Genomic DNA, 27,998 nt, shown 5'->3' on the forward strand with positions numbered 1-27,998 from the left:
TAAATATTTGCTTGCATCACCATGCTATAGGTCTGAACCCGACGAGCACAGAAAGCCAACGGGGGACAAAGATATGAGAATAGCGATCAACGGCCAGAATCTGTACCATTCAGTAATGAAAATTTGGCTTCAATGTATGAAATCAAACATCAAGACATTCAGGTGGCACGAACGACAATCATTTCCCGTCACACAGAGGAGTTGTTAAGTCTCATGTACCTTACCAGAGGTCAGAACATTTGGATCCATGCATCTGAGTACCAAAATCGATGCCAAACTATCTACCCTGGCTTCAGGTTTGTTAATGCTAGGCTTGCTGATGGAGAAAAAAAGGCAAGCACTTCGAGTTCATTACGCAGAAAAGGGAAGTAATAGATGCTGCTGTTTTACAGAGCTCTCAAAGCTTCAGGCAAATGGCAAAAAACAGCTGGGACATCAGGGAGCCTTGTTTGTTTGAAGAGCGCATTGTCACGTGGTTTGGGGAAGTGGAACAGTTGCTGTAATACATTTCCACCCCATAAAAACAGGATACCTACAATTTGTTCACTGTACAAGAGAAAACAGAAATAAATTGCTAACACTGCAGTGGTTAGGGTGCTCGAGTGCTGAACCCAAGCATGCGGATTCAATCCCAAACACGGCAGCCGCTTTTCGGTGGAGGCGAAAGACAAGGCCCCCGTGTTCTGTGCAATGTCAGTGTAGACGTTAATGAAAATTTTAAAGCTCTACACTGTGGCGCTCCTGATAGCCCTTCATGAAGAGCCGCGTTTTTTCATCAGTTTAATTGCCTTCAAGATTAAGTCAGAATTAGGAATTATGACTGAGGGAGGGCCTCTAACTGAATTTCATGTGGAAGCCCTTCCTGCAGCTATGCGCTATGCTAACGGTGTAATACCGGTGAGGGATCCAACATCCCCGAGACCCTTCTGACTATGAGCATTCCCTGCCTATAACTAAATGTGGCACTTCCCTAATCCCTCGTTTAGGATGCTCTCAAATATATAAATCGCTGGTAATAATTGTTTCTAAATCATTATAGCTATGCTTTTCGTGAAACTAGAACAACGCAGACGTTTAGACGCGTAGTTTAATGAGACCAGCGGGCCAGCTTTCGTGGAAAAATGTATATAACACATTACTTTTGACTAGTTTCAGGCATGCCATATTTTTCGAAATGGGTGGCTTATCCGAACGCAATGACTGTATTCATCTCAGATTTGTTTTAAATGAGCTTTCTGTATTAGTCTTTTGCATCAGGCGCATATACTGAGAATGAAGCACTTGTTTAAACTCTTTATTTTCAGATCATGCCCTTTGTAGGCATCAATATTCATGAAACGATGCCCATTTTATTTATTCGCATAATTCACCTCTGTCTCTCTTGGCGTTAAAGATAGTGCTTGGACGGTTTCAGACGGGTCACACTGAGTGTGACGATATGGTTATGTGACCGAGTGATGAGCAAGTCGCGGAAAGGAGCTAAACCAACCTGCGTCCAGAAGCTTCTTCAAGGGTTGGCAAATATCATGGCAGAAGGACTACGCGTGACTCACCTGGCAGCTTCTGTATGTTACACAGTACAAGGACAATACCGACAATCGGGATGTCTGTTCAGGAATGCATAAACATGAGACACCCGACACTCGCTACTAAGGAGTTGCGCGTAAAATCTGGACGCGCGACGATCATTTCAAATGTCTGCTACTTCAACAAATGGTAGCCCCTGCTACCGATGTGCAACCTTGGCGCAGCTCTTGGTCGTTTTATTACGGAGGAGCAGTGAAGACTTCAAGAAGTCTTCCAGATAGGTCGGAAACTGTACAAATTGTTGATGGTGCTGAAAACACTGTATTCGGCCCAGCTGCATTGCTTGCAAAAGGAAATGAAGGAACATTTACGAAAACACGAACATAAGGCAAGCTTCTGGTCGGTAGTCGCAACTTTGCAAATTAGATAAAAGGCGAGGCAGTGTGCCTTTTCAGTCACTCACTTCGAAGCTATAGGCTTACACATCGACTTCTTTCGTTTGCAAGGGCTGCATTTCGAAAGATGATAGGTTTTCGTCTATTTCGATGACTTCAGCATTCCTAGATTCCTGAAAAAAGAAAAAGAGGATAACGGCGTAATCACAAAATATCAAACAATAATGGGTATCAGCCCTGCTTCCACGTGTCAGCAAAGTATACGCTATATAATGCATGGCAGGCATTTTATGAGTCGTGTCCTTTAATGCTAATAACATTACGAGGGATTTCCGCGACTAAAGTAGAGAATGGCGAAAGCCTAAGGGCCGCATTCTGCTACGCAACTGGCACTAATTAGTAAATAATTGACTAATAATAATTATTTAGTAATTAGGTAAATAATAATAGTCATTATTAGTTATTTATGCATTACTTGATTAGTCATGATTTGTAATTAATTAATTCATTAATTAGTAATCAATCATTGATTGACATATGACCATATAAGGCACGCATTCGCGCATACTGTGGTGGTGCTCTGTGATTGGTCGATACCTCTATGACGTCATCCCGCCTCGGCCAATCAGAACGCCGCAAAAGCGGAACACATATTGTCCACGGCAGCATGAGCCATTAAATAGGCTTTCGCCTTAAAAGCGCACACTGTGAAGCCTTTGAGCGAAACAAACCTTAACTGGAGGGCGAAGAAGGCCTATCCGCTGCCATAACTTTAGCACTCCATGGTTTGATAGGCGCATAGCGTTTTGAAGATCACCATCAGGTTGCCCTGCACGAGAATGTTCCCTTTTAGCAGCATTGCTCCCCTCACCCATAAACCTGCCCAAATATTACAGTCGGACGAACATCGGGCAAACATTTCACACCACAGGGTGAGCGCTGCTGGATGCTGTTATGTTTGGCACACATAACGTTGCCACAATGTGATGCCTCAGGTGTAAAGCGCAGTAGATTACCTCGCGACCCCCTTCATCACCAGACTAGAGCTATGCACTGCATCTTAAACCTGCATTCTTTTATTGACGAAAACAAAGCGATTCGCTTATACAAACTTGATTTAGGAGTTCCCTTTGACAAAAAAAAAAAAAAAAAAAACACTCCTTCCTTATTAAAATCACTTGATTCAAACCTCTCGGAACACACCTACGGTTACAGGGCTTAATTCTTATTCTTTTTTATTATTGCTATTAGTGCTTATGAAGGATGCCACCCGTAAACACAGTATACAAAATCCCTCTTCGCGCCGTCGGATATACTCGAAAAGATACGATAGCGTCTCGCTCGCCGCATGCCAGATATCGGATGGCTGGAGATACTTTCCACATAATTATCAAAGCAATTATATCTTAATACATTGTTTGAACGATCCTGTCCTATTATCTTTGATTTTAACTGCTGTGCCGAAGTAACGTCATCCATCAGCGTACATATGTCTTCTCCAACTTTCTTTACAAACCTCACCTTCTTCTTTGCTGTCTTTGCTGCGTAATATTAAATAATACCCTTCTCCATTCCCGCATTGTTGCTATTTGGTGGAGTGTATATTCTACCCAAACGCTAACCTGAAGAAAAAGCGTGTTTAGAGACAGCTGTGCTTCACTCTTTACAGGGGTACTAGCCTTTGGAGACGCTTACCTAATAAGAGACTGAGCGCCAGCCCCAGCGCAACCACCAACACAGCGGAGATGAGACAGCACCAGTAGGCAGACAGCAGGTACAGAGGGAACACCTGGTCACTGCACAGAATGGGTGTTGGGATCCGTTCGAGAAAGCATACCTCAGTCTAACCTACCGTAATAATATACGCCGAGTTTTCTACTAGCATACTGAAAGAATATGGCACGTGGCTTTATAGAAGTTGTTACAAAATCAGCGCGCGTTTTGTTTCCCTTGTAATTAAATACTGCAGCAGGAAACGCACGACCAGCTCATTTCTAAATTAAAATTCAGCGCTTGTAAAAGTTTATTCATTGATGTAACGTAACAATTTCTTGCTGCAGACTATTCCATTGACGTAATATTAGAACCAGACATGAACGAGTACAACTATCCCTTCCAAACAAAAGCTCATTTGTTTTCAAATTATGGTCCCTTCTCATTGTTATGTAAGTGGGTGGGTTCGATAGTGGTCGCATTCTGAACCAGTATGAGCCGGGTAGCTACTATAAAGTCGCCTGAAGCGGATATACGTTAGATGATCCTGTAAATTAAGCAAACCTATTACAGGAGCTTTTCACTTGACGTCACCAGCAAAGGGCGCTAGTGTCCACCATGTCAGGCTGGTTTGCGCCGCAACCAGCAGCACTATTTTGTTTCTTGTGATTTGCGAAGCGTGAATGTCGAACCTTTAAAAATGTTCGACTTTGTTTAAAAATCGGCTCTTACTTTAGTAAGACAGTCCTTTGGGCACGTTGGCTGCATAGATTCGACATAACTGCAGTGTAAAAAAAAAAAAAAAAAAGGACAGAAAGGCATAAGGATAAAACACACACGAACACGGACAATCGCTGCAGTGATTGCCCATGTCTGTGTGTGTTTTCTTCCGATATGTGTTTCTCCGCACTGCAGTTATGTCGCACAAAGTTGTACCACCGCGGAAACGCCGGCCTGAGGGACGAAATGCGTACAGAACCAGGGCCACACGTTCACTTCGTCGATATCGAACAATAATACAGTAGAGCGTTGAGGTATTTGGTCTTTAACCATGATGAAACGCACAGTTTAATAGTCGACAATCATCATCATCATCATCACATTTATTCTCTTTGTTAGATACATGTACATGGTTATCAGTATTACAGAAGGAGGTCCCGAAGTAAAAACTGTCCGGGGGCCTCCTATGAGAAAATGAATAAAATTCGCGGGTAACATACTTGGCAGTTATAAGAGAAGAATATACAGGCGTGCAAAGAACAACTTATAATACTAACAATATTATATAATACAATGCAAACTACGAACAGTATAGAAAATTCTAAATAGTCAAGAACTGGAAACAAAAGTGCACTAATTGCTGAAATCTGAGAATGCAGTTTGCTGAAAAAATAATGAAACAATGTAAACACAAAAACTTATGATCCAGAGAAACATTTTTAGTCGGAGGAACAAAACAAGGTAGAAAATAAGTGCTTAAAGAATGGTGAAATGAATGAAGAGTATGCTGTGATTTGATTTCGGAAGGCAGTAAATTCGACACAGATATGCCTGAGACGTATGCAGTTTGTTTGCCATAATTAATCCTGATTTTGGGTAATAGTAGATTATGATTTTAAGCAAATCTGGTGTTATTATTGTTAAAGAGCTTGGAGGGCTCAAAACCACTAAGAACGACATGATCATTACGCGTTTTAAAGATAACTGATGCCAACCTAAAGTTAAGCTGTAGCGACAATGGCAGTATGTTAAGTGTGCGATAAAAATTGACAACGGATGCACGGTAAGGGCTGAAAGTAATCATTCGATGTGCTTGATTTTGAAGGTGCCGAACACATGAAAGGTGAGTGTTGTATGTGTTACCCCAAGATGATATGCAATACGAGAGGTGGCTATGTACGGAGGAGAAATATAACATGCGAAGTGTAGGTAGGTCGAAGTAATGCCGGGCTTTAATTATCACGTGAATACCAAAAGCTGCTTTAGATGTAATGAATTTTGTATCCTGATGAAACTTTAGTTGATTATCTAAAACGACGCTAAGAAATGTAGTGGATTCTGACGGGTAAATTACGTCCATGCCTAAATGCACCTGAGGAGTAGGAAATACCTCTTTGTTGCATGAATGAAAAACCACAAAGGTGTTTTTTTTTATTAATTCGTAGATGATTATTATGGCACAAGGTATGAATACTCAGAAGGTCAGTGTTCAAATTCGCGGTTAGTATAGGAATATCCCTAGCGTGGGGAAAAATGGTAGTATCATCAGCGTAAAGAATTGAACTAGAGAAGTTGAGGCATTTTGGCAAGTCATTAATATAGATAAGGAAGAGGAGAGGGCCTAAAATGGATCCCTGTGGGACACCGCGGTTTATTAGCTTTGGGTTTGAAAAATGCCACCAAATTCAACAACTTAAAGTCGGTCAGTCAGATAAGTACAAATTAGGCCAAGTGCAGGACCACAAACACCAAGACATTCTAATTTTTGAAAGAGAATGTTATGGATAATTGTGTCAAACGCTTTTGTTAAATCGATAAAAAGTGCGCCAACAAAGAAACCACGATCAAAAGAACGCTTAATTTGGTCAGTGAATTCTGTTAATGCAAGTTCGGTGGAATAATTCGGCCTGAATCCAAATTGGTGAGGAGTTAAGAGATCGAATTTAAGAAGATAATTTGTTAGACGAATGACAATTAATTTTTCAATCAGTTCACTGAAAAATGGTAGTATAGTAATGGGACGGTAATTGGTTATTATACTGCGGTCGCCTTTGTTGAAAACCGGTACCACTTTTCCACGTTTCAACTGATTAGGAAAACTGCCACTTTGAAACATAGCGTTAATTAAGTGAGCCAGAACAAGTGAAATGTCCTCTGCTATAAGTTTCATTTTAGCTGGAGCGATTCCATCTAGCCCGGGACCAGTATTTTTTAATTGCCTAATGGTTTGAAGAACTTCGTTAGCAGAAGTGGGTATAGAAAAAAGGAATGAGCGGTGCGTGTATGCACTGGTGACTGTGAGTTAACTATTTCTGTGATAGCGCTGAAAATACGATTAAAAGCGTTGGCGATATCTGTAGCATTTGAGAATGTGTCGGTGCTATCGCTAAGATTAGTCATGGTAGGTTCACGGGCAGCCAGATTTAAGAATTCTTTAATTAGTTCCCAGTTTTTACGAGTATTGTTTCCGTTATATTTAATTTTGTTTTGGTAATAACTACGTTTGGCAGCCTTAAACACAGTGTGACAGTGCTTTTTGAAGCGGTTAAGAAGTATGACGTTAAACGGCTGCCTTTTAAGCTTTTTCCGGAGATTATCTTTTTTGCGGATGGAACGCAATAACCCTCCCGTAATCCATGGGTTTCTAGGCACGGAAAATTTTTTCTCCTGTCTAAAAGTCATTGTAGAAGAGTTAAGGCTTTCAATTGTTATACTAATGAACTTTTCAAATGCTGTATCAGGGCAACTTTCATTCAGGACGTCGCTCCAGTCTAAGAACACACAGAACAGAACACACACACACACACACACACACACACACACACACACACACACACACACACACACACACACACACACACACACACACACACACACACACACACACACACACACACACACACACACACACACACACACACACACACACACACACACACGCGCGCGCGCGCACGCACGCACACACACACACACACACACACACACACACACACACACGCACACACGCACACACGCACACGCACACACGCACACGCACACGCACACGCACACGCGCACGCGCGCACGCGCACACGCGCACGCGCACGCGCACGCGCACGCGCACGCGCACGCGCACGCGCACGCGCACGCGCACGCGCACGCGCACGCGCACGCGCACGCGCACGCGCACACGCACACACGCACACACGCACACACGCACACACGCACACACGCACACACGCACACGCACACGCACACGCACACGCACACGCACACACACACGCACACGCACACGCACACGCACACGCACACGCACACGCACACGCACACACACACGCACACTCGTACGAAGCCAACCTTACACGCAGATTAAGGTTTGCCATAGGCGAAAAATAAAGTGTACAAATCTATTATAAAGCAGAGGTGCGCTAACAAAATGCAGAAAGGAGGACACAAATGCGGTTGTATCGTGTGTCGTATTTTTGCATTTTGTTAGCGCTCCGCCACGTTATGATAATGCAAGACAAACTATCCAGTGTAAAGCTCTCTTGACAAATCTATGAAAATGAATAATTTTGTTACAAGCGGGCGAAACCACGCATGAAGGCTACAACGGCCAGCACTGTTTTTAGAGAGGTGGGTGAATTGCGTAGTGTCTATTCTCTTAGACCAATTTTTTTCTCTGTCTTATTGTATCTCTTGTGGCCGCTAGAAACGCACGTTTCGGCGGCACCAGTTGTGATTATCTCGCAATTAATTATGCCCTATATCTTCACAATTTATTTCACGTCAGTAGCGCACATGTAGCTCACTTGAAAAGCTGCAATGGTGTTGTCTACGAGATGCAACCGGCCGCTTTAGCTTCAGAACTGCGGTACGAGTGAAAACCTGGCTTGAAAATTGATCAGGCAATATAACTATATCACGGCGCAGGAAAATATTGCGGCATGCTTTATGCGCACAGAGCGTTTCACAAAGCCGATTCGATGTGGACGCGTTTAACAAATTGACAAAATTATAATACCAATCATTGCCTATATAGCACGAGAATGTTACAGCGAAATTGATAGAGCGATCTCGCACGCCTGCTCCACCAACGGTCAGAGACATTGCACGTGAGCCATGACGACGCTCGCCCTATATGGTATAGGGTGACCGAAGTGAACAACTCCAATACATCTAGTATACCTCACAAGTTTGTGCCTGTCGTGAACATTGGCTAGAAAACAAACTCATTTAGTTTTATTTTTTTTTTTCAGCCTAATAATATTATTGCGTGTTGGTGCTATCCAATTCAGGCAACAAACTAATAACATTATATGTAAGACATTAATTCTGTTGAAAATTTTTATTTGATAGCGTTCAATTTCGTTGCAGAAAACTGACGACAGAGGCTGCATTCATTCCATTATTACTTACCATGTGTCCGATACAGCACAAAGCTGCGTTCAGATATACAGCTAAACATTGAATACACTTGCTTTATCTGGATAAGCAATATTTATAATCTGTTCAATAGGTCTATGACACTTTTTTCATGCAAAAGGAACATACACAGGCGGTTCAGTGTACACCACCATACCCCATACGCTACTACGCCCTAAATGCAAGTTCTTCTTTTGAACAGCATTATTATCAATGATGGTCCTGTAATCAACAAAATAATCGACAAAGATGCAATAATTGTTGACTTGATACCAGGTGTAATATGGAAGTGTGTCGTCGAATACAATAAAAAAAAACGCACAGCAATGAATTTTGTAGCGTGTCAGATTCCACGAACATTGACACTATAACAAACGACCGCCTGAAAAAGTTGGGTCGTCTCTTATTACTGTGTGTGAAGTAATGTGATAAGGCCAGTTCGTGTCCGTATTAGCTACGTGGTTTCGTAAGCGTTCCACATGTCAGCTTGCTCGAAGCTAAGCGAGGTCGCACTTTCAGAAGGCCGAGAATTCTGAGCACTTCTGCGTTAGAGGATGTCCACGATGAAGAAAAGCTTCCTCACAATAAATTAACGCATAAACTAGAGAATAGGGCTAATCCCTGTAGAGAGCAACTCTTTTTCCTACTACTAACCGTAACGCATGGCATATAACGACGTTTCCGCTTAATAATAGGCAGCGGCGCTGGGGTTTGGAGAAGCTTTTCTTACCGAGAAACCTCTTCAGGTGGTGCCAAAGACTGTAACGTTCCGTTGCCGGGACATCCGTCTGTGCTATACGTCATCCGCGGTGGCTCAAGGCGGGCTGCGAACCGACCGGCTGTCTGCCACGTCTGGATGAGAAATACTCCCAGCGCGGCCGTAGCTGTGCCCTGAACATAAAAATACAATGATCTTATTCTATACATCTCTGGCGATAAGCTCGCATGCTAACCGGATTGAAGTCATGCTTTACCTTAAATTGGCTCAGCTATGGGCCTATGCGCCTGCGCTGAGTGGATATTATTGGTGTATGCATGACTGATACTGTTGTACTCTGTACGTACTGTTCGCAAACAGCGCCCTCATCGCCTCGCTACAGCACTCACCTTTTGTTTTGTTTCCATACCGCAACCTAACACATTGGAATTAAAAGCATGTCGTCATGTGTATGTATGTGAAATATTTCTATAAAGAGTAGTGCAATATTATAATAAAATTATAACAAAAATAAAAATTACTCAGATTTAGTCTTAGAACCGCAGATTATCGCTGCATTGAACACTGGAGACTCTACAGGTGCCGGAAATTTACGAAACCTTTTTTAATAGTCTACCACGTCCATTGATTGAATTCAGGCGGGGTTCTTGGGAACTTACTTTGGTGTTGGCCCATGGGAACAAGAAGGCGAGTATAACGATTCCAGCAAATGGGCCAGACGCTGCAGCATTCATTGTGATGAAGAACTGGGATGTTTGGGAGAGGGAGAAAATTAAACAATAGAAAATGAGGGTTCAGGTCAGTATAGACAAACCTATATGTACAGTCATCGTTGAATGTATACAGCCCAAAGGGTTTGCTTCCCAGTTATGCAGCTTGTCTCGTATTGCCTCCTCAGAAACCGCAATCTCGCTCAAACGGAAGGACCTCGTGTTCTCTATCCTCCCTGACGTGGCCTGCTAGGTAGCCTAGAGAGCTCTGCTAAGAAGTTTAGAAGCAACCCCTTGAGCTGTATATTTTGAGAGGGACTGTATATATATGATGCTCAAAAATGAAAAAAAAAAAAAACACATTCCGTTGAAAAAAACTAAAAAAAAAAAAGTGTCATTTCCAGGTCTCAAAAAAAGCCCACTTCAGCGTATTGTAACCTTATAGCGCGTAAAACGATGTAAACTTGAGCTATATTATTTGCATCCACTTGGTTGGCAACAGTAGCGCGGAAATCGCGAAAGAATAAATAGAACAGAAAAGAATCGACAGGTTTGCGTTGCAGAGCATACAATGTATTCGCCCTTGTGTCTCACGTTTTTCGCGCTAATTCTTTTGAAGTGTAAGCCGTACTGCTTCTCTCCTATTGAACAGAAACGTCGCTTTTAGAGTATACTAGAACATTCAGTGCAAAATGAACAGTGAACGTCCCAGCAACTAATGACGTTGCAATCACTGGAAATGTGTTAGCTATAAAAAGGAAGGGTGGAACATATGTCACATAAGAAATTTAGGCCTCACCCTGGCATTCAGTTTTCAGGATGCGCGCTTCAGAGTAGCAAAAGATAGATCAGCTTTGAAGCAATTTGTTAGTAGTTGTAACGTGCCTAAAGGTAATTTTTGCACAGGGGGAAACACACGTTTATTCCAGAAAGCACGGGAAAGGTGAAACCCCAAAGGGAATCCAATTCGGCACAGCAATAGATGCGTCATCTATTACTGTGCCAATCTATTACAGATTGGTCATCTGATGAGAAGAGAGGAGTCGCTGGAGAAAGATTTGATGTTGGGAAAGGTTGAGGGTCGCCGGAGAAGGGGTAGGCAGCGAACGCGATGGTTAGATGGCATCCTCGAGGCACTGCAGATGAAGTTATGTGATGTTAGGAAGATATTGAGAGACCGGAAAGCGTGGCGTGACATGGTCCATAGGGTCACGAAGAGTCGGACACGACTGAACGACTGAACTGAACTGAATAGATGCGTGCTTCCTTTGTCGCATTTGCTGCCCAAATACTGGCAGCCCAGCGAGATAGACTCTTCCAAATCGTTAATGGTATTGTTTGGGGCCCGTCAACATAGTGTCAAATATTACTCGGCTAACGTGAACTCAGAGTTATTTGTACTCACCCTCGCAGAGGACCCAATGTACGGAACCAATAGGCCGATGGCAGTCATCACTGAGCCACTGAGCGCCGCTGTGGGAACACCTCAATAAATCCTGCTGCACAACGACATCAAATTTAGCCAAAAAAAAAAAAAAACACTTGGAGTTTGACAGGGATACTGTGGCCATGCGTGAGTGTGATTAAAATTTCTCCAACACTTGTTTTTTTTTTTTTTTTTTTTTTTTATAAGGCAGACGTGCTGTCTTCAAAAGGAAGCGCTGACGTCATAAAACTAAACGAGAACAGGGCAACGAAAAAGTCAACATAGAAGCATCAAAATATCAGCAGTAGAAAAATGTTAAGGGCGGGGTCGATTAAGACTTCAATGAAGCTGTCATCGCAGCATCTAAACAAAAATCAACAGCACTAATGTTAGGTATCTTCGTGTATAAATTTGATGTTTTGATTTTACAGAGCCTGAAAGCCTATATACACAATGATGCATTTTCTGTGCATATGAGTGACACTTCCTAATAAGACACGAAATAGCCATTTTATGATAATGGAAACACAAATAGGCGCAATGACTAGGAAAAGAGAGTTGCGAACTCACCCAGTCCAGCCATCGTTGCTGCAGTCTTCTTTTCTGGTACATGAATGTTAGGCGACAATACGTCCACAAATAAGACGGCTGCATGGGAGTTAACGACCGACGACACCGTGCTGCAATGGACGAAGTTAAGGCACAAAGTTCCTCGTATTAAATACAAAAATCATAATTTTTATGTTCCTGAGTAGAATTGCCCTGGCTCAGCACACATAAGCACAATCAAGAAAATCTCATTAGCCACGACTTGCGTATCTGCAGAGCTTCTGATTCAAATGCTTACATAAGGGGAGGGGGGGGGGGGGGGCTGGTGTGCCGCGTACAGAAAATAGTTTGTGTTTCACGATATTAGACCTGAGTAGGAGTGAAAAAGGAAGAAACGCCAAATGCATTTCGATCACGCAAAAACACAGTTACACATTATGTACATACATCTAAAACTATCAAATAAACAAGTCGATGTAAAAGACCGATTTCGAGCACGTCTTCAGATTTACTGACATAAAAAATATGACTTGAGTGAAACAGCGCGAAAGAAGCCCGAAGTCACAATGAACAAACTAGCCCAGCAAAAAGTTCTGCTTAAAAAATATGATTCAGTAGGAAATCTCAAAATTCTACGCTTTAGCGTGGCCTTATAGAAATTGGCTGCCTAAGTGATAGTGCTTGTATATATAAATATAAAGGCTTTGTAGTTTAATATGCAAAAATATTGAGGTGTTTATGTTCTGTAATACTACGATATACAATGCCTTGAATACAGATGCACTTCCAGCTTCATAGCTGGAAACGCTGTGATATAGAAAATTATTTAAGGTCGAACTCTCATACACAGTTCAAGATCGCAATCTGTCGTCTGGAAAACATGCGTTAGTGTAACACACTGGCTTTAAAAGATGAACAACACTATACATTGGATTTTTGCGACCAGCATCAACGCACGCTGAGACCAATTCAGCATCATGTTTAGCTAAAACACTGTTCCCCACCTGAACTGTGACTTCTAATGTGCACTGATTATGCAGAACAGCAATATTTACCGTCAAGATTAACCTTCCATTCATAATACAGCTCCTCAACATCGTTGCCCAGTTTAAGATAAGACTGTTGAAAAATAAAAACTTAAACAATTTCTTCATGATGACGTACTTAACGTCACGCATATGTCCACCAAAATAAGAACAAAAAGCAATGCCTGGGCCAAATACGTAGAGCGTCATGCTTTCCTCATATGCCTTCTCTCCATACTTGGATCTATAGCTCGAATGATAACTACAGACACTTTTATATTTTGCTCATGGCCTCCTCAAACAGCGCTGAAGGTTTTCCTGAACGTCTTTCTGTACTAACTCATTTCGAGACAAACTCCTACAATCTAAGAAAGCAAACCCAAGTTGAATAAATGTTGTTTCACCTTATAGACGCACTCACAACTCCGGCCAAGAATAAACCTCGAATGCCGTCGATGCCATTCGTGGCCGTGTTCACGTAATACGGAACAATCTGAAAGTAGAAGAGATTACGTGCACCCTTTCACCGTGAGTATCTAAAGGGTCTTGTCATCATCACGCTAGGAAAGAATTATATGCGCTCCTACTTAGCAGACCTGCGAAGTTTCGTGGCAGAGATTTAAAGGTTTTTAAAGAAACTTCTTTTCAATCATAATTATGTAATCCAGGGATTATGAAGCCTTCAGAACTTGCATAAAAGAACAACACGAAGGTAATAACAATAGATCAAGGAAAGGAGACTCGAAGCAATGAAATTATGTAATTAGTGTCAAAATCTGTTGGGCGTTTGGCTAAGTAATGAACAATGTGCAGTACCTGATCATAGCGAGCAACGGAGCCGGAGAGTACGGGGTCGCAGTCTCTGAACCAATAAATGAGGGCAAATGCTACCAGCCCATGAAGGATGTAGAAGAACGACAGCAGTCCTACGCCCGTGAAGGCTACCCTGAAGAAAAAGAAACAATAAAATATAAACAAAATAACGAAAACAAGCTTAGAGCAAAGAAAAACGCCACTCTCTAAAACAGTTCGCTCGAGGCGCTGTGCAATTCATAGCCTGGTCAGTATCGCATTCTTGTGTATAAGGTACAATGCGCACAAGCATACACAGTACGCGCGAACTTTGCCACTATGAAAGTGTGATCAGCCTCTTAGCTCCACGAAAAGATAGGCTTTACTCTGCCACATCGTATATCGCAGCAAATATAAGACGAAGATCGATAAGAATTACAGCAGCTGCTCTTGCACGTAAACATATTCCAGGTTATGCTTCTGCTGTACAGCAAAGAACAGTTGGCCCGTACGTAAGACCAGCGAATGGCGTGATGAAGAATAACCTACGAAGAAAACTCATTGCTTATTATTTTAACCGAGGCAATTTAGCGTACTCCTATTTGGTCCAACATTTAGACCATTTAGTAATGTACGTTTTTGTATCGGGGGTTTTTGAAGATGTTGAGCAACTCACACCCTTGCGTCTGGCAGTGATCTTGCAGCCAGAAATCTTTGTGTGATCATCTGGTCCAGGCCCACTCGCATGAGCTGGAGAGGGAAGGCTCCGAAACTGGCCGCCCACACAGTCTCGTCTTCAGTGACGTCCGCATCAGTTCTACAGTTGAAGCAGACGCGAAGACAAGTCAGCTACAAAATGAATCACCGGTCTCCCGGTACGGCACGTTATCATTGATGAAAAGGAAATCTTCCAGACGGTCTGACTTTATATGCCCTGTTTTCTGTTGTGGTTTAGCTCTGGTTCACCCCAGTTGAATTGCGAAAGCAATGGCGGAAGCTTCTTTTGCCTGCTACATTATTCCCCTATCATTCCCTATCAGTGTAAGGTTCTACATTAGTGGGGGCACTTAAGCTCATCCTTCAAGGGTATGACGCGAGAGCGTAAGCTACCAGCCCACATATAAAGTCACGCTTCAACCAAGCCGTATGGATGTGCCTGCGTGTCGTAGGGGTAACGAGAATGCGAATGGTTCTGGCAGACTGATTGTGATATTACCCTCCCATATGAAAGGAGCGACCCGAGTTGGTAGCTCCTGCCCGTGGCATAGGGATAAGGTGCATTCAAATGTCATGGCAGGCTGATTTTTTTATGAGGAGACCGTAGCTACACCTCTTCACGGCGTAGCTGCGGCCACCCGAGGTCTCGCTTTGGCTGTCGTAGTGGTGTTTTCGTAATTAAAAATAAAATAAAAGCACTCGTAAAGGGCAACCCCCCCCCCCCCCCCCCCCCGCTTCCTCACGGAAAAAATAGAGTAGTTCGCTCTGCCTGGCCGCTTGAGCCGAAAACGGCTCGATGTGCTTTGCATGTAGAGGTTTACATCGGGAACAACAGTGATCTGCGCGTTTCACCACAGTGCTGGTGAGAAAGAAATATGTCTCTTCATCATTCTTGTTCACATTCGTCTTGTCCTTTAATATAGCCTTAACTTCAAGGTACTTCTTTTACCAGAGATGTACATACATGACTAAACGACATAACGACGTCCAACCCAAATAAACCGTGCTACCCTTAAGTGCTTACAGGAGGATTCCTCAATACTGTTTGCCTCTGTAACACTGTATAGTGCACGTAACTAAGTGTTATCTTGCAGTAACGTTCGGTGTCTTGTACTACACATAGCGCTGCGACAAAATTTTTGTGTTAGGCGTAAACGTGTGAAAACGAACAGAGGGAGAACGGGATAAAGAAGATGGCTACACAGTATGAAACAGCACTCAACAAGGGTTGAGGGCGAACGTCAGTTCGCAAACCAAGCCAACGTTTAGGCAAGGAGACTTGTCTTCAATAAGAGGGAAACGCTGGCTCCCCCTCAACCCTTGTGAAGTGCTCTTTCATAATGAAAATGAATGAGACACTTCAGACAAATAGTTGTGTGAAGCATGCTTGTTTTCGCGGATGTAAACACAAGATTTTTGACATCTTTAATTACCTCTCCTGCGGATACGGGAGCAACAAGAGTCTGAAACAATCACACAGATGGACAACGCACTCACGTTTACTGATATCTGTGGAATTTGGATCCTGTCAACTTTCTTAGCTAAAATATACATAATCAAGAAAGTGGGGGATAAACGTGAATAGCGAAAAACCTGCAGTAATGGCAATGAGTTACAACAGGTCAGAGAGTCTAATTGCAGGAAACTAGAGGAAACCAGAGTAGATATGCGCAATGTCTCTGCCACGTAAGGCGGAAAGACACGGTCTCGATGAGCTTACCGAAAGATATATGGTGTGATGTTGAAATCATCCAGAGGACGCGGCGGCATCAAGCTGTGGTGGGAGTCATAGAAAATTTTTGCCAGGATCACGACCGGAGACGCAGCCATGATGAGTGCTTGAACAGTGTCCGCCCACACCACGCTTCGAAGCCCACCCTATGAATACGACCCATTGCATTTAGTATGGATTATGTATTTGCTACGCGCGGCTATATGGCCCTGCATGATCGTTACGAACATTGGGTGTATCGCCCTGACACCTCCTTGTATGCTTCACTTTATGATATTCCAAATTATCACTTGCTTAGTAACGGTAATTTCATTAGGGATGTTAGACATTAGACCCCTGTCGCCAGGACACAGATATCCATGCTCAAATGTGCGCAATGGTTAATGCCACAATTATAGCTGCATCATCAGCTTCAACAGCGACAAATTCATAATGTCGCTGGAAGTAGACGTGATAGCTTAAAGTCATTGTTGCATGCTTTAATTTTCAATCATAATCATTGCATTTTGTAAGGTAATAGCCTATTTTCTGGTGTAATAATTTAAACATGCAGCGTATTATTTAGAGACTGTTATCTCGGAGGAAAACAGTCTAATTACCGAATAAACCATATTTAGGAAAATTGAGAACTGTAAGAATGTATGGAAAGAACTGGTAGGACTGAGAATCTCATGCCGCCAATGTGCTCTCCTGTCGGATCCCCACAAACGTGGATGCTAAGTCCGAGGAGAAGTAAGTCTTTATTGAAAATTTGTGTATTAGCAAGAAGACACTGACACGGGATGACTGGTAATTTCACCGCCAAGGCCAAAGTGAGCTATTTATCAATTTTTGTTTGTAACGAAATAACTGAAAACACTTTCCACGTACATCACTGAATGTGCGTCAGCAAAGTGGATAGAGCTTAACGAACATTTCTTTTTTAGCCGGAGCAAATTTTTCCTCCTCCATTAAGCTCCTGTGGCTTAAAACAAATAAATGAGTCCCGAACGTACGTAAGATCCTTAACCTTTATACTTAATGTTGGCATTAATGCAGGAATGTAATCTACAAGTAGTTACCTTAGATTTTGGAGGGAATTTAATGTAAAAACATTTTGTCGGCAGCTGGTTGTGCAACCCGTAAGATATCTATGACATTGAATAAACTAATTGCATCACAGTTTAATTATTTGCACAACTTGTTTAGCCACGCATTTAGCAGGGCAAGCCACGAGGTATTTTTTTTCTCGCCATGGTTTAACCGCCTGTCGAGCAGAATCTGGAGAAAGCATGTCGTGGTTATGATTGTCAACTACAGACGGAAGGAGATGGCATATACCTTTGTCACTCATACCCTTTTTAAACCATGGGAGAGGGCGAACGAATTTGAAAGCTTTTTTTTTTTTTTTCTGAGGCGTGTTCACCGCCTACATTCCCATCCCGAGGAAAAGAGAGAGCTTACCAGGGCGGTGTACAAAGTTCCGGCGACACCGATAAGAACACTTGAAGCTTCCAGTGACACTTCAAAGACTAAAAGATAAAATAGAAGGAAAATAAAAGAAATTATAAATACGTCACTTCCCCAGATTTTATTATTATAATTCGTTCTACTCATGGCACTTGTAATACGCGAATAAATGTAAAAACACTTTAATTGTGTAGGCACTTATTTCTCCCCTCGTTTGTGATGTAGATATTCAATAACACGACGATATCTTTTCTGTGCTTTCGAGAGAACGTATCAGCTACACGTATATTTTAGAAGAAAATATATGAGGGAAATAGTGTGATGGGCAATCAGGAGAAACCAGATTGAAATCAAAGCGAATGGATTCGAATTTACTGCTATTGTATCGTGAAACATTTAGCGCTGTTTACTCAAATGCTCAGCCGACCTTCACAACACGGCCACACTGCCAAAATTATTTCAGGCATAAAGTGGAAGTAGAGAAGTGGCGTTTGCGAGTACAGATGCGGATAAAGAAATGTAATACAGAACGCAAACTGTGTTTGGTTTCGTTTATAGAAGCTAACGTGCCAAATAGACTCTGTCTTTGAGGCACGCAAAGTGTAGCGCTTTCAAAACAATCTTTTCGCTGGATGCCCAGGCTGAATATCGAGCAAGTCCAAATGCTTATCCACTATCATTAACTTTATTTTCCTTTACGAAGTGCTCTAAATCTGCAACTTATATTTTAAACCGCCGTAACAGGCTACTCACTGTTTTTTAAACTTTCTCACTTCCATAGCGCGGCAGTACAAGCAGTTTCATGAACTTACCCGATGGCGCACAATCCCTGTTGTAAACGTCGAGCAATACGCGTATAGAAATTTAATACAGGGACAGCAGCTGCCATTACAATTGAATCCCGCTATAACGAAATTCACGGTGCACGAAAAAAAATTCGTTCTCGCGGAACTTCGTTATCGCAAAAATTTGACGTGAAACGCAGAAAGAATTGCCCAAGCAGCAGCAAAGGCGTTTAATGCCAAAAATCTGTAAGCTTGGTTTGCTTACGCTTCACGGCGAGCAACGCCGTCACGCGATTTTCGCACTCGGTCAGCAAACCCATTGCAACATCGTCGTCTCGGACAGCAACGAAATTCCTGATGACATCAAAAGCGTCCATCACCTGTACGGCGGTTGCCGCAGCCGGCGCTTCCTGTACGTCGTCGTCTTCTTCATCGGAAGAGTCCTTATCATTCCGGGCAGCTTTTATGATCTGCTCATCACTCACATCTTCGTGAACAACAACACAAGCGTCAGCGCCGATGTATTCGTCGAGCTCGAGATTAGGCAGCACGGTTCCTATTTCTCCCAGCGTTTTCCAGGCGGCCGCGATCCCCGGAGCCGGTGACGCCTCTTCGTCGTCGTCTGTAACGCCTGGTGTTAGGCCAGCAGAGTGTACGGGTCGACCTTCGGCAAATCCGGCGTGCCTGAAACAGTTCACAATTACTGAGCGCCCCAGTGTGCTCCAGGCAGCAGACATAATCTGCAGTGCCACGTACAAGTCCACCTTCGTGTCTCGGCCGGTTTCAGTGTTAAAAAGCAGCCGCTGAATTAACCTCCCGCGGTAAGCGCGCTTCAGGCTAAGAATCACGCCCTGATCGAGAGGCTGTAAGACAGATGTGCAATTGGGAGGGAAAAACCTCAGCTCCGTGTTAGTGAGCTTGACTTCGTCGGAGTGATGCGCTGAACAATTGTCCAAAAGCAAGCAAACTTTACGGCCCTGCCGCTTCATGTCGCGGTCGAATGCCATCATCCACTCGGTGAAAATAGCGCGGGTCATCCATGACTTGTTGTTCGCCTTGTACTGCACAGGTAGGCTACGAGTTCCCTTAAAACAGCGCGGCTTGGCACTTTTGCCTATGACTAACGGCGGACGCTTGTCCGAGCCATCCATGTTTGTGCAAAGCAGCACTGTGATGCGTTTTTCGCTGTGTTTGCCGCCGTGACAGCGCTGCCCCTTGAAGTCGAGCGTCCTAGCCGGCAACATCTCGTAGAATAGCCCGGTCTCGTCGGCGTTGTAAATGTCTGCAGGCGCGAAGTTGCTTAAAATTCCGGCCATGTTACTCGCCTTCCAAGCAGCTGCTCCGTCCACGTCTGCTGACATTGACTCGCCGCACAACACTTTTCCAACGATGTTATGGCGGGCCTTGAAACGGTTTAGCCAGCCAATGCTGGCTTTAAAATCATCAATGCCAAGTAGGCATGCATAGTTCAAGGCTTTCTGCTGGACGATGCTTCCGGACAGGGGGACGTTGCTGGCTCGTGCTTCCACAAACCACGCATGCACTGCTTTGTCCAACTCTTCATGGAGGGGCCGCGTCACCTTTTTGTGCTTCGAGGATGTGCCTGAAGCAAGTGCCATTCTCACGCTGTCCTTATTGCCTAGAATCGTTGACAGCGAACTTGCAGGAATTCCGAAGTCTTCAGCAATTGCCGCTTTCTTCCTTCCGCTTTCTGCTTGGGCGATTATTTGAGTTTTTTGCTCAAGGGAAAGAGTTTTGCGTTTTTTCACTTGCGTTGCCATCGTGTGCTGCGGATGAAAACTCGTCGTTGTCGAAGAGAAAGGCAGCGAGTGAACAACGCGACCACGACACAAAGCCAAAATGGCGGAACTGCAATCACGTGATTTCATGCTTAATGTGGCTTTGGATTTGACTTGGACTTCTCGCCAATAAAACTAGTTTCGGTTTCGGTTTTGAACGCGAAAATTTCGTTGAAGCGGAAACGCTCTGCAAAAATGGTTCGTTGTGCAGAGAAATTTAGGCCATTAATTCTTATAGGATACTCGCGGGGAATAAAAAATTATTCGTTGTCGCGGAAATTTCGTTGTGGCGGTATTCGTTGTGGCGGGATTCAACTGTAGTGGCACTGCTTTCAGCCGGGCCACAGCAAAGCGGAAAGAACAATATATAACAGGGCAGCTGCATTAAAGGACGCTGCTTAATGTTTGGCTATTTCCAAGATTTCTGTGGTGTAATTATATAGGTCATTCACAAAGACAATATTTCATCATGTTACCTTAAGAACTAGTCGCAAGTTCGAACTGGTTCACATTTTAGTTTCCCCAGAAAAAAAGGACAAAATTTGCGAAAGTGTAGCATATCAGCAATGTATTTTTCATACAGCTTCGCCGTAGCATGATGTCAGTGGAAATTCTAACGTTTAATCTCTCTGTAATACTGCATAACGACTCACATACTGACCGAGGGTACGTAGCCTCATCTACTGACTTTGAGGAAAAGATGTACCGTGGTTATTGTGCTTCGGTACACTTTGCAGCATAATTTTTAACGTAGGCACATAACTCAACTGGAAATGGACGGACTTCCGCTGATTTTGTAAAAGTAAGACTGAAATAGCGTGTACAACATGCGCACAAACGAAATGACTGCGCCTGAAAACCGGCTCATAGTTTTACAAATCGATAACAATCTGGAGTGCATCCATCGATTCTTGCACAGCATTTCATCTGTAAGCCCAATAGCCCACAAGGTAAATGAGGTCCGCAGAATCTGGCCCAGACTCCGCGAGTAATAAAAGGTTTCACCGCACAGCTTCTACGTACCGTCAAAAACACTCCTCGTATTGTTTATTCGCGAGAGCTTCATTTCATAGCGATGAAGCCGCTGTTTAAGAACTGCAGCTGAGTATTTCCTTCCAGCAATGCCCATGCAGGTGCACCGTATATTTCATCCTCTGTTGATCTTGCCGCTCCGCATATATTTATACGAACCTGTTAGCATCAAACATCCCCAATAAAATCAGAGAGAAGGCATTGAAACGGGATACAGCTGCCTTGATATATCCTGTCGGTGTACATATACGTGTTAGAAACGTCGAATCTGTACAGGTATAGATGCCTAGCTGCAGTCACGTGATGACTTCAAAGATCACGTGTAAAGTTACTAGCGCTTCAACGAACGAGGTCTGTTTCCACTTTGACGGGTACGTCGGGAAGACTTGAAACATATACCTTAAGTAGCGTTGGTCTGTCCGGAGTTCCCTGCGAGAACAGCGAGGTCTATTTGCTTTCGCGCTGTTATCTGTTTGCGGACGACACCTTATTATCCCTAGTCAAGATTATTGCCGTAAACGTGGAAGTTCAGACAGTGCAATGAACTGACTTTATTCGATATCACGTTTCTAATTTTATTACTTGGTCATAAATATTTTACAGGGTCTCATGGCCAGCTGCTATACCTTTTACGATTATTTCAAAAATTGTGTGGCTGCTGTTTTTAGCTGTTTTTGAATGCCATCGTTTATGTGTGTTTTTATTTGTTTGTCATCATTTTATCTGTGTAAAATGTTGGTACATGTATACATTGCTCTTGCGAAGCTGGTTGTTTTTTTCTCTCTTTCGATAATTTGAGTTTTAGTTTACATGCTTTTGTACACGGGTGTCAAATTATGCTTGACCGGTTATCATCACTCTTTTGTTGCTGTCTGTTTCCTTTAGGTAAAGCAAAATTTTGCGCGCGCACATCACTGTTTCCTCTTAATTCTTTGAATACCCTCGTGCACCTGCGGTATCCCTAACTAATATTTGGAAAGAGTTGCATAGAATAATATAGTTGACAGTTCAGAGCTTCCTCCCCGTGTTTGTCCGTCATCGTTGGGCGGTGCACATTCCACAAAGACAGTTGAGTTTCATGTCTTACTTGTCGACGTGGCAGCTGCCGCGCTGTAAATTCCTGCTGCACCTATGGTTTGCTGCAAAAATAAATATATTAGCTGGTAAAATAGTCAACCACTTTATGGCAGATAACCGAGTCATCAAAGGTTAGTTGATCTCAGTTTAGGTGACTAAACAATGCATCCGCAAAGGACCACCTACAATTTATTATTTTCTTCATGTCAATTACTCCCTTAAGAACTTCGTCGGTTATCCTAAAACCCTCAGTGACTAACATGACGAATTACGTTAAAGTTGCAGCAATCTGTAAAACTTACGCCATACAGCATCACTTAGGTATTTGTGGCCAGATTCAGACTGCCAACGGCCTTTTTTATTCAGCTTGTAATAAAATTGTTCCACTCTACATTTTATGCTTAAGTGGGGCTTGATAAACGCATTTCAAAAGCCAACATCTATTACCATTTATGGACGGTGTTTTCACAGTAGCTCTGAGCAAAATATGCATAAGTGGGTAGGGGAAAAAGAAGCATTTTCTTACTCCGGCTTTATACAGCGCGAAACATCTGCTTCACCTGGAAAACTGACACGTTCAGCCAGCACAGCGTACAGCAAAACTCATTTGCACCGCTCATGCTATAGCATTGCTGAACATTCGTTCTGAAAGGCTGGGGCAATTTTATGTGCTGATGAAACTGTTGAATCTGTTAAAGATAGAACATTGTGATTGAGCTGATGCATCCAACTATGGCTGTCCAAAGAACAGAAAGTTCTCTGATGGCATAATATATGTATTGCAAGACCAACATCTTGACTTATAGGTCATTATAGAGCAGAGAATTCCGGTTAGTTTCGACTCCTATCCTCGCACCCTGAGATACAACCGGGAACAATCCGGCTGGGCTAACATGCCACCAGGGTTGAATGACTGGAGTCTTCTGTTTAGGAGTGTACGCTAACCCCTGTCCTGTATCTGTTGGACAATTGTTGGAGTTGTTCGGTTATTCTGAGGGCGCAAGTCAGCTCAATAAAGAGTTGGTTTCAGTGCGATTACGCCTGTCTTCTCTTTTGCTGCCTACAGCCTTGTCACCACCACGTGGGAATAGTTTTTACAGCACGAACCATATTTTTGAGGCGTCCCGAAATTCACATGAGCGGGCTCTGATTAAACATTATAATTGTGAAGAAGTTATAACGACATATCACAACACTCCTCATTTAGGTGAGGCACGAACCGATGGTCGCTGAGGGTAACAAACTGGATTCTAAGGGAAGGAAAGCGTAGCAGGGGGCGGCAGAAAGTTAGGTGGGCGGACGAGGTTAAGAAGTGCGCAGGGGTCAAGTGGATGCAGCTAGCACAGAACCGGGTTAAGTGGAGAAATATTGGAGAGGCCTTCGCCCTGCAGTGGGTATAATCAGGCTGATGATGATGATGATGATTATTATTATTATGATGATGATGATGATGACGATGACGATGACGAGAAGGTTGAGTGAATCTTCTCACGCGATGTGGGAGCAGAAACAAATTCCGGCAGGCACCTAAATCTATTTCAGATTGGAAAGCATTAGCGTGAGCGTCTTATTTTGAGGTTAGTTTATTTTCGTTATTTGCATTTGTTTTGTAAGTATTCGTATTTAAATGTTTTCTTATAGGCCGACTTTTTTGTCGTGAGGTCTGTTGCTGCGTTCGTTGACCGCGCGACTTGTAAACAAGCCTACAAGCTCGCGTTGAGTGGCCTAGTCGATGCCGTGTTATACCTTTAAAGGTCAACTCCGGTGGTTTTTCCATCATTTTCTGTTTTCATTGAATTACATTCCTCGGCACGTCCTGACTCCAACACAAAAAACCGTTTTCCGAAATTTCAATTAGAAGTATTTTTAAAAAAGAAAAACAGCAAATCGAAACCGAAACTGCTTTCACGGCCAGAAACGACGTCCCAGGTGACGAAATGGTGACGTCACACTCAGTATTAGAAAAACACTCGTACGTGCGTTGGATGGTGAAAATAAAGTATGGAAATCATAAAGCATTGCATAAAATGTTGGAGGTAGTTCAATATAAGCTTCACAATTTCATAATCATGCGGGAAGTGGACAGTAACGCCGGTATACTGTTTGTGACGTCAGAAACTCAGTGTTGCCGGCAGAAATAGTCTCAACTTAAGTCATGAAAACAGCATATTTTAAAGTTGTGTTGCGCGCGAGCGGATTATCGTACGGCGTCCAAATTTTGTAGAATGTGTCAGGACGGAGAGGAGAATATACAGTAAAATTTCTATTAGAGTATTCGAATATCAAAAAACCTCCGGAGTTGCCCTTTAAAATAACCCGTCATGAGTAATTATACCACCCATAACCTAAAATTTTGTTTTAACAAAATTTCTGATTGATTTGTAAAGTTCGTTAATCGATTGCGGGAGCCTTTATTTCACACTGCTTGTCAGGCTTTATACGCCTGTATTCCAGGCGCAACGTCATGTGGGCCACGTGCTCTGCTGAGTGATGATGCCTCACTTTTGCCAATAAGAGGTTTATGAACCACTTTTTCTGGTTGCTGACGCCGCCGCTGAGGGTTTTGTTGATAAGGCAGCATAAAAGGGTTCTCATTTAAAAACGAGACATTGCGTAATAAAAGAATAAATACAGAATAACGAAGAGCATATAGCAAACAAGCTTTCAGCTACACGCTTTTTGTGATATTGCGATTAGCCATGATCTTTCTGTAATTACTTCCGTCATTAGGCGCTAGCACCCATACAACTCGCAGCCTCGCTCGAGACAGCTAATTATTTTCTACCTTACTCCTGTTTTTAAGGTTCAATTTTTGATTCTGTAGTATTTGCATAGATTTATTGTCCATATCACAAATACTCCCTTTCTATGCCTTTAGGATAAAATTTTCCTACTCTTTGCTTTTCCACTGCAACATCACAGCGTTTAGGTCATTTAGACCCGATTATATAAACATTCACGTAAGGTCAGCTAATTGAACTTGTATAAACGCTGTACCTTTCGTGAATATCAGACATGCAGTCGACGAGAGGATTGCATAATCAGTACGGTGACGGGCTTAATATGACCAGATTAGCCCCAGAGTGGCTGGGATTAGCTGCTGCTTGGAAAGAACGATGAGTGCGAAGTGATCACATCTTCGTGCCTTGCACCAGTGCAGGCTACGGAGGATGCAATCAAGATTTTACCCACAAAAATATAGCGAAAACGATGAACACCAATACGTTTTGCGATCGCTAATTATTCCATAGTCATGCCATTTCGAAGAGAAGCTGTACTAATTTCATAATCCTTCCTAAACTGGGAAAAAAATATTTCAAGTCAGCTTTTCGTCACTTCATTTTACGATTGGTAGCTCATCATCATCATCATCATCATCAGCCTGACTATACCCACTGCAGGGCGAAGGCCTCTCCCATATTTCTCTACTTAACTCGGTTCTGTGCTACCTGCGTCCACTTGACCCCTGCGAACTTTTTAACCTCATCCGCCCACCTAACTTTCTGCCACCCCCTGCTACGCTTTCCTTCCCTTGGAATCCAGTTTGTTTCCCTAAGCGACCATCGCGGTTATCCTCTCTTCACCCTACATGCCCTGCCTATGCCCATTTCTTCTTCTTAATTTCCACTAGAATTTCGGTAACTTGAGTTATTTCTCTGACCCACTCTGCACGCTTCCTATCTCTTAATGTTACCCCTACCATTTTTCGTTTCATAGCCCTCTGGGTTGCCCTCAACTTAAGTAGAATTCTCCTGGTTAGCCTCCACGTTTCAGCCCCATAGGTGAGTACAAGTAAAATGCAACTGTTGTATACTTTCCTCTTGAGCGGTACCGGTAAGCTGCTAGTCATAATCCTGCATAAAATCTTGCATAAAAGAATTTTACTTACACTCAACACGAAGTACATCAGAGACGACACGATTCCAACGCTGTTTCCGTAGCGCATTCGAAGGTACTGCGTTTTGAAACGAGAATGCCATAAACAACAAAACCTTCTGAGGAACGATAGCGACACGTCTGACTTTCTTACTTTCTCTGCCCAAGTCATACCCATACTTATATGTTCTCTTTTTTGCTTGGACTACAACGTGTTTCGGATTACAACTTCGTGTTCAAGTACCATAGAAACCTTGACTCGACAGCTTTTCTTTTTTTTTTTTTTCGAAGAAAAATCTCTATACAGTGTTCGAGTAAGAAAACTACCTCTCGAATGTCTTCGTAGAAATCTTGGAAAACTATAAGAATTAGGCAGTAGTGTAGGCGAAGGCTCCCTTGGAATGGTTAACAAACTATGTTACTTGCAACAACATATGGAAATAGTGCTTATACATACTCCTAAAGAGGCTTCAGGAGGCCTGTATTCCTAAGGCATTCAGTAATAGAAGAAAATAACTTGCTTTCAAGATTCTACAGCGCGTTTTTTTTTTAAATTTTACTCACAGCTTGCAGGCCAGCAGAAGCGGATTAATACCATATGGACTAAAAACACATTTCACTCTATTCTGAGTTTACTGCAATACTAGTATACTAGTCAATGCAGCCAAATTAATCATACCAAGAATAAGCGCAACAAAAAAGAAATAAACAAGGAACAAACACCATTCGGAGTTAAGTTTGTCTAGCTACAGATGATATAGTGTGTAGGGGATAGCAGACCTTCCAATGAATTTACACGGCAAATAGATTTATTTCACTTTAGCTGCTCTCTGTTATAAACCGCGGGTAAGTTTGCAATCAATGTTTCGAAGCACAATAATACCTCACGTATCATTTGGTACGGAAGAATGAGCAAAACATTTGGACGCCCTTTTGTTGTCTCGGCAGCAAAAGCTTTATTCATTCAAACAGCTGCTTTATGCAAACGATAAGTTGAAGCAATGTAAGTGATGGAACTTTGGACTAAAAGAACTGATTCTCTAAATTTCAGCTCGCATTCTTGGAGATATGATGTTGTGATAGCGTTTTCAGAAGTAATGTGTATAAAACGTTCGTCAACATTTCTTTATCAATTCCTCACCGATGCTTGTTTCTTGGTGCGGATTAAAATGGATTAAAACGGATTAATTCAAGGCAAGCCACAGACAGGCGCACTATATTTTTTATCCTTTCGGCCTTAACATTACAAGAAAACGAAGTGAAACGGGCTTGCGTACCTCGAAGATCGACGTCACCTTCAGTTCGTACATGACCGGCAAGAAGAGATAAGTCACGATGAGCGTTGCTGGTATAAAAGCAGGTATCGCCCACAGCGTGTGCATGCCATGGATGTAGTAATGGGCCACGAACCCTATGAGGCCCACTGCAGTGACGTTAGACGCCACCATGGAGAGCGCCAATGGAATCACACGCAAGCTGCGGCTGCCTAGAAACGCCTCATCACGGCTCATCTGATGTGTTCTTTTCCGTCGGGACATGTAGAGGCCAGTTC

The 27,998-nt window shown here is 42.9% G+C and overlaps 1 protein-coding gene across 1 annotated transcript; it reads right to left on the reverse strand.

Moving 5' to 3' along the window:
* Nucleotides 1–1,844: 1,844 nt before the first annotated feature.
* LOC146182441 (sodium/iodide cotransporter-like) lies at nucleotides 1,845–27,998 on the reverse strand. Its single transcript, XM_084575952.1, has 15 exons — nucleotides 27,724–27,998; nucleotides 26,460–26,525; nucleotides 22,581–22,632; nucleotides 17,872–17,939; nucleotides 16,417–16,574; nucleotides 14,656–14,796; nucleotides 14,004–14,133; nucleotides 13,592–13,680; nucleotides 12,184–12,293; nucleotides 11,593–11,660; nucleotides 10,137–10,223; nucleotides 9,490–9,650; nucleotides 3,618–3,718; nucleotides 2,654–2,751; nucleotides 1,845–2,095 (listed from the first exon to the last, which is right to left on the reverse strand). The coding sequence occupies exons 1-15, from the start codon at nucleotides 27,982–27,984 to the stop codon at nucleotides 2,006–2,008; spliced, it is 1,680 nt and encodes a 559-aa protein (XP_084432078.1). The 5' UTR covers nucleotides 27,985–27,998; the 3' UTR covers nucleotides 1,845–2,005.

This window comes from Amblyomma maculatum, chromosome 8 (genome assembly GCF_055883805.1).
Source record: "Amblyomma maculatum isolate TAMU_Amacu chromosome 8, ASM5588380v1, whole genome shotgun sequence".
Lineage (NCBI taxonomy): Eukaryota > Metazoa > Arthropoda > Arachnida > Ixodida > Ixodidae > Amblyomma > Amblyomma maculatum.

Coding starts and splice junctions, on each gene's coding strand:
- LOC146182441 (XM_084575952.1), bottom strand. CDS start 27,984: ATGTCCCGACGGAAAAGAACACATCAGATGAGCCGTGATGAGGCGTTT. Junction 14,797..16,416: donor ATCACACCATATATCTTTCG/GTAAGCTCATCG, acceptor CTTCAACTGTAG/AACTGATGCGGACGTCACTG. Junction 12,294..13,591: donor GTTGTGAGTGCGTCTATAAG/GTGAAACAACAT, acceptor CGTCCATTGCAG/CACGGTGTCGTCGGTCGTTA.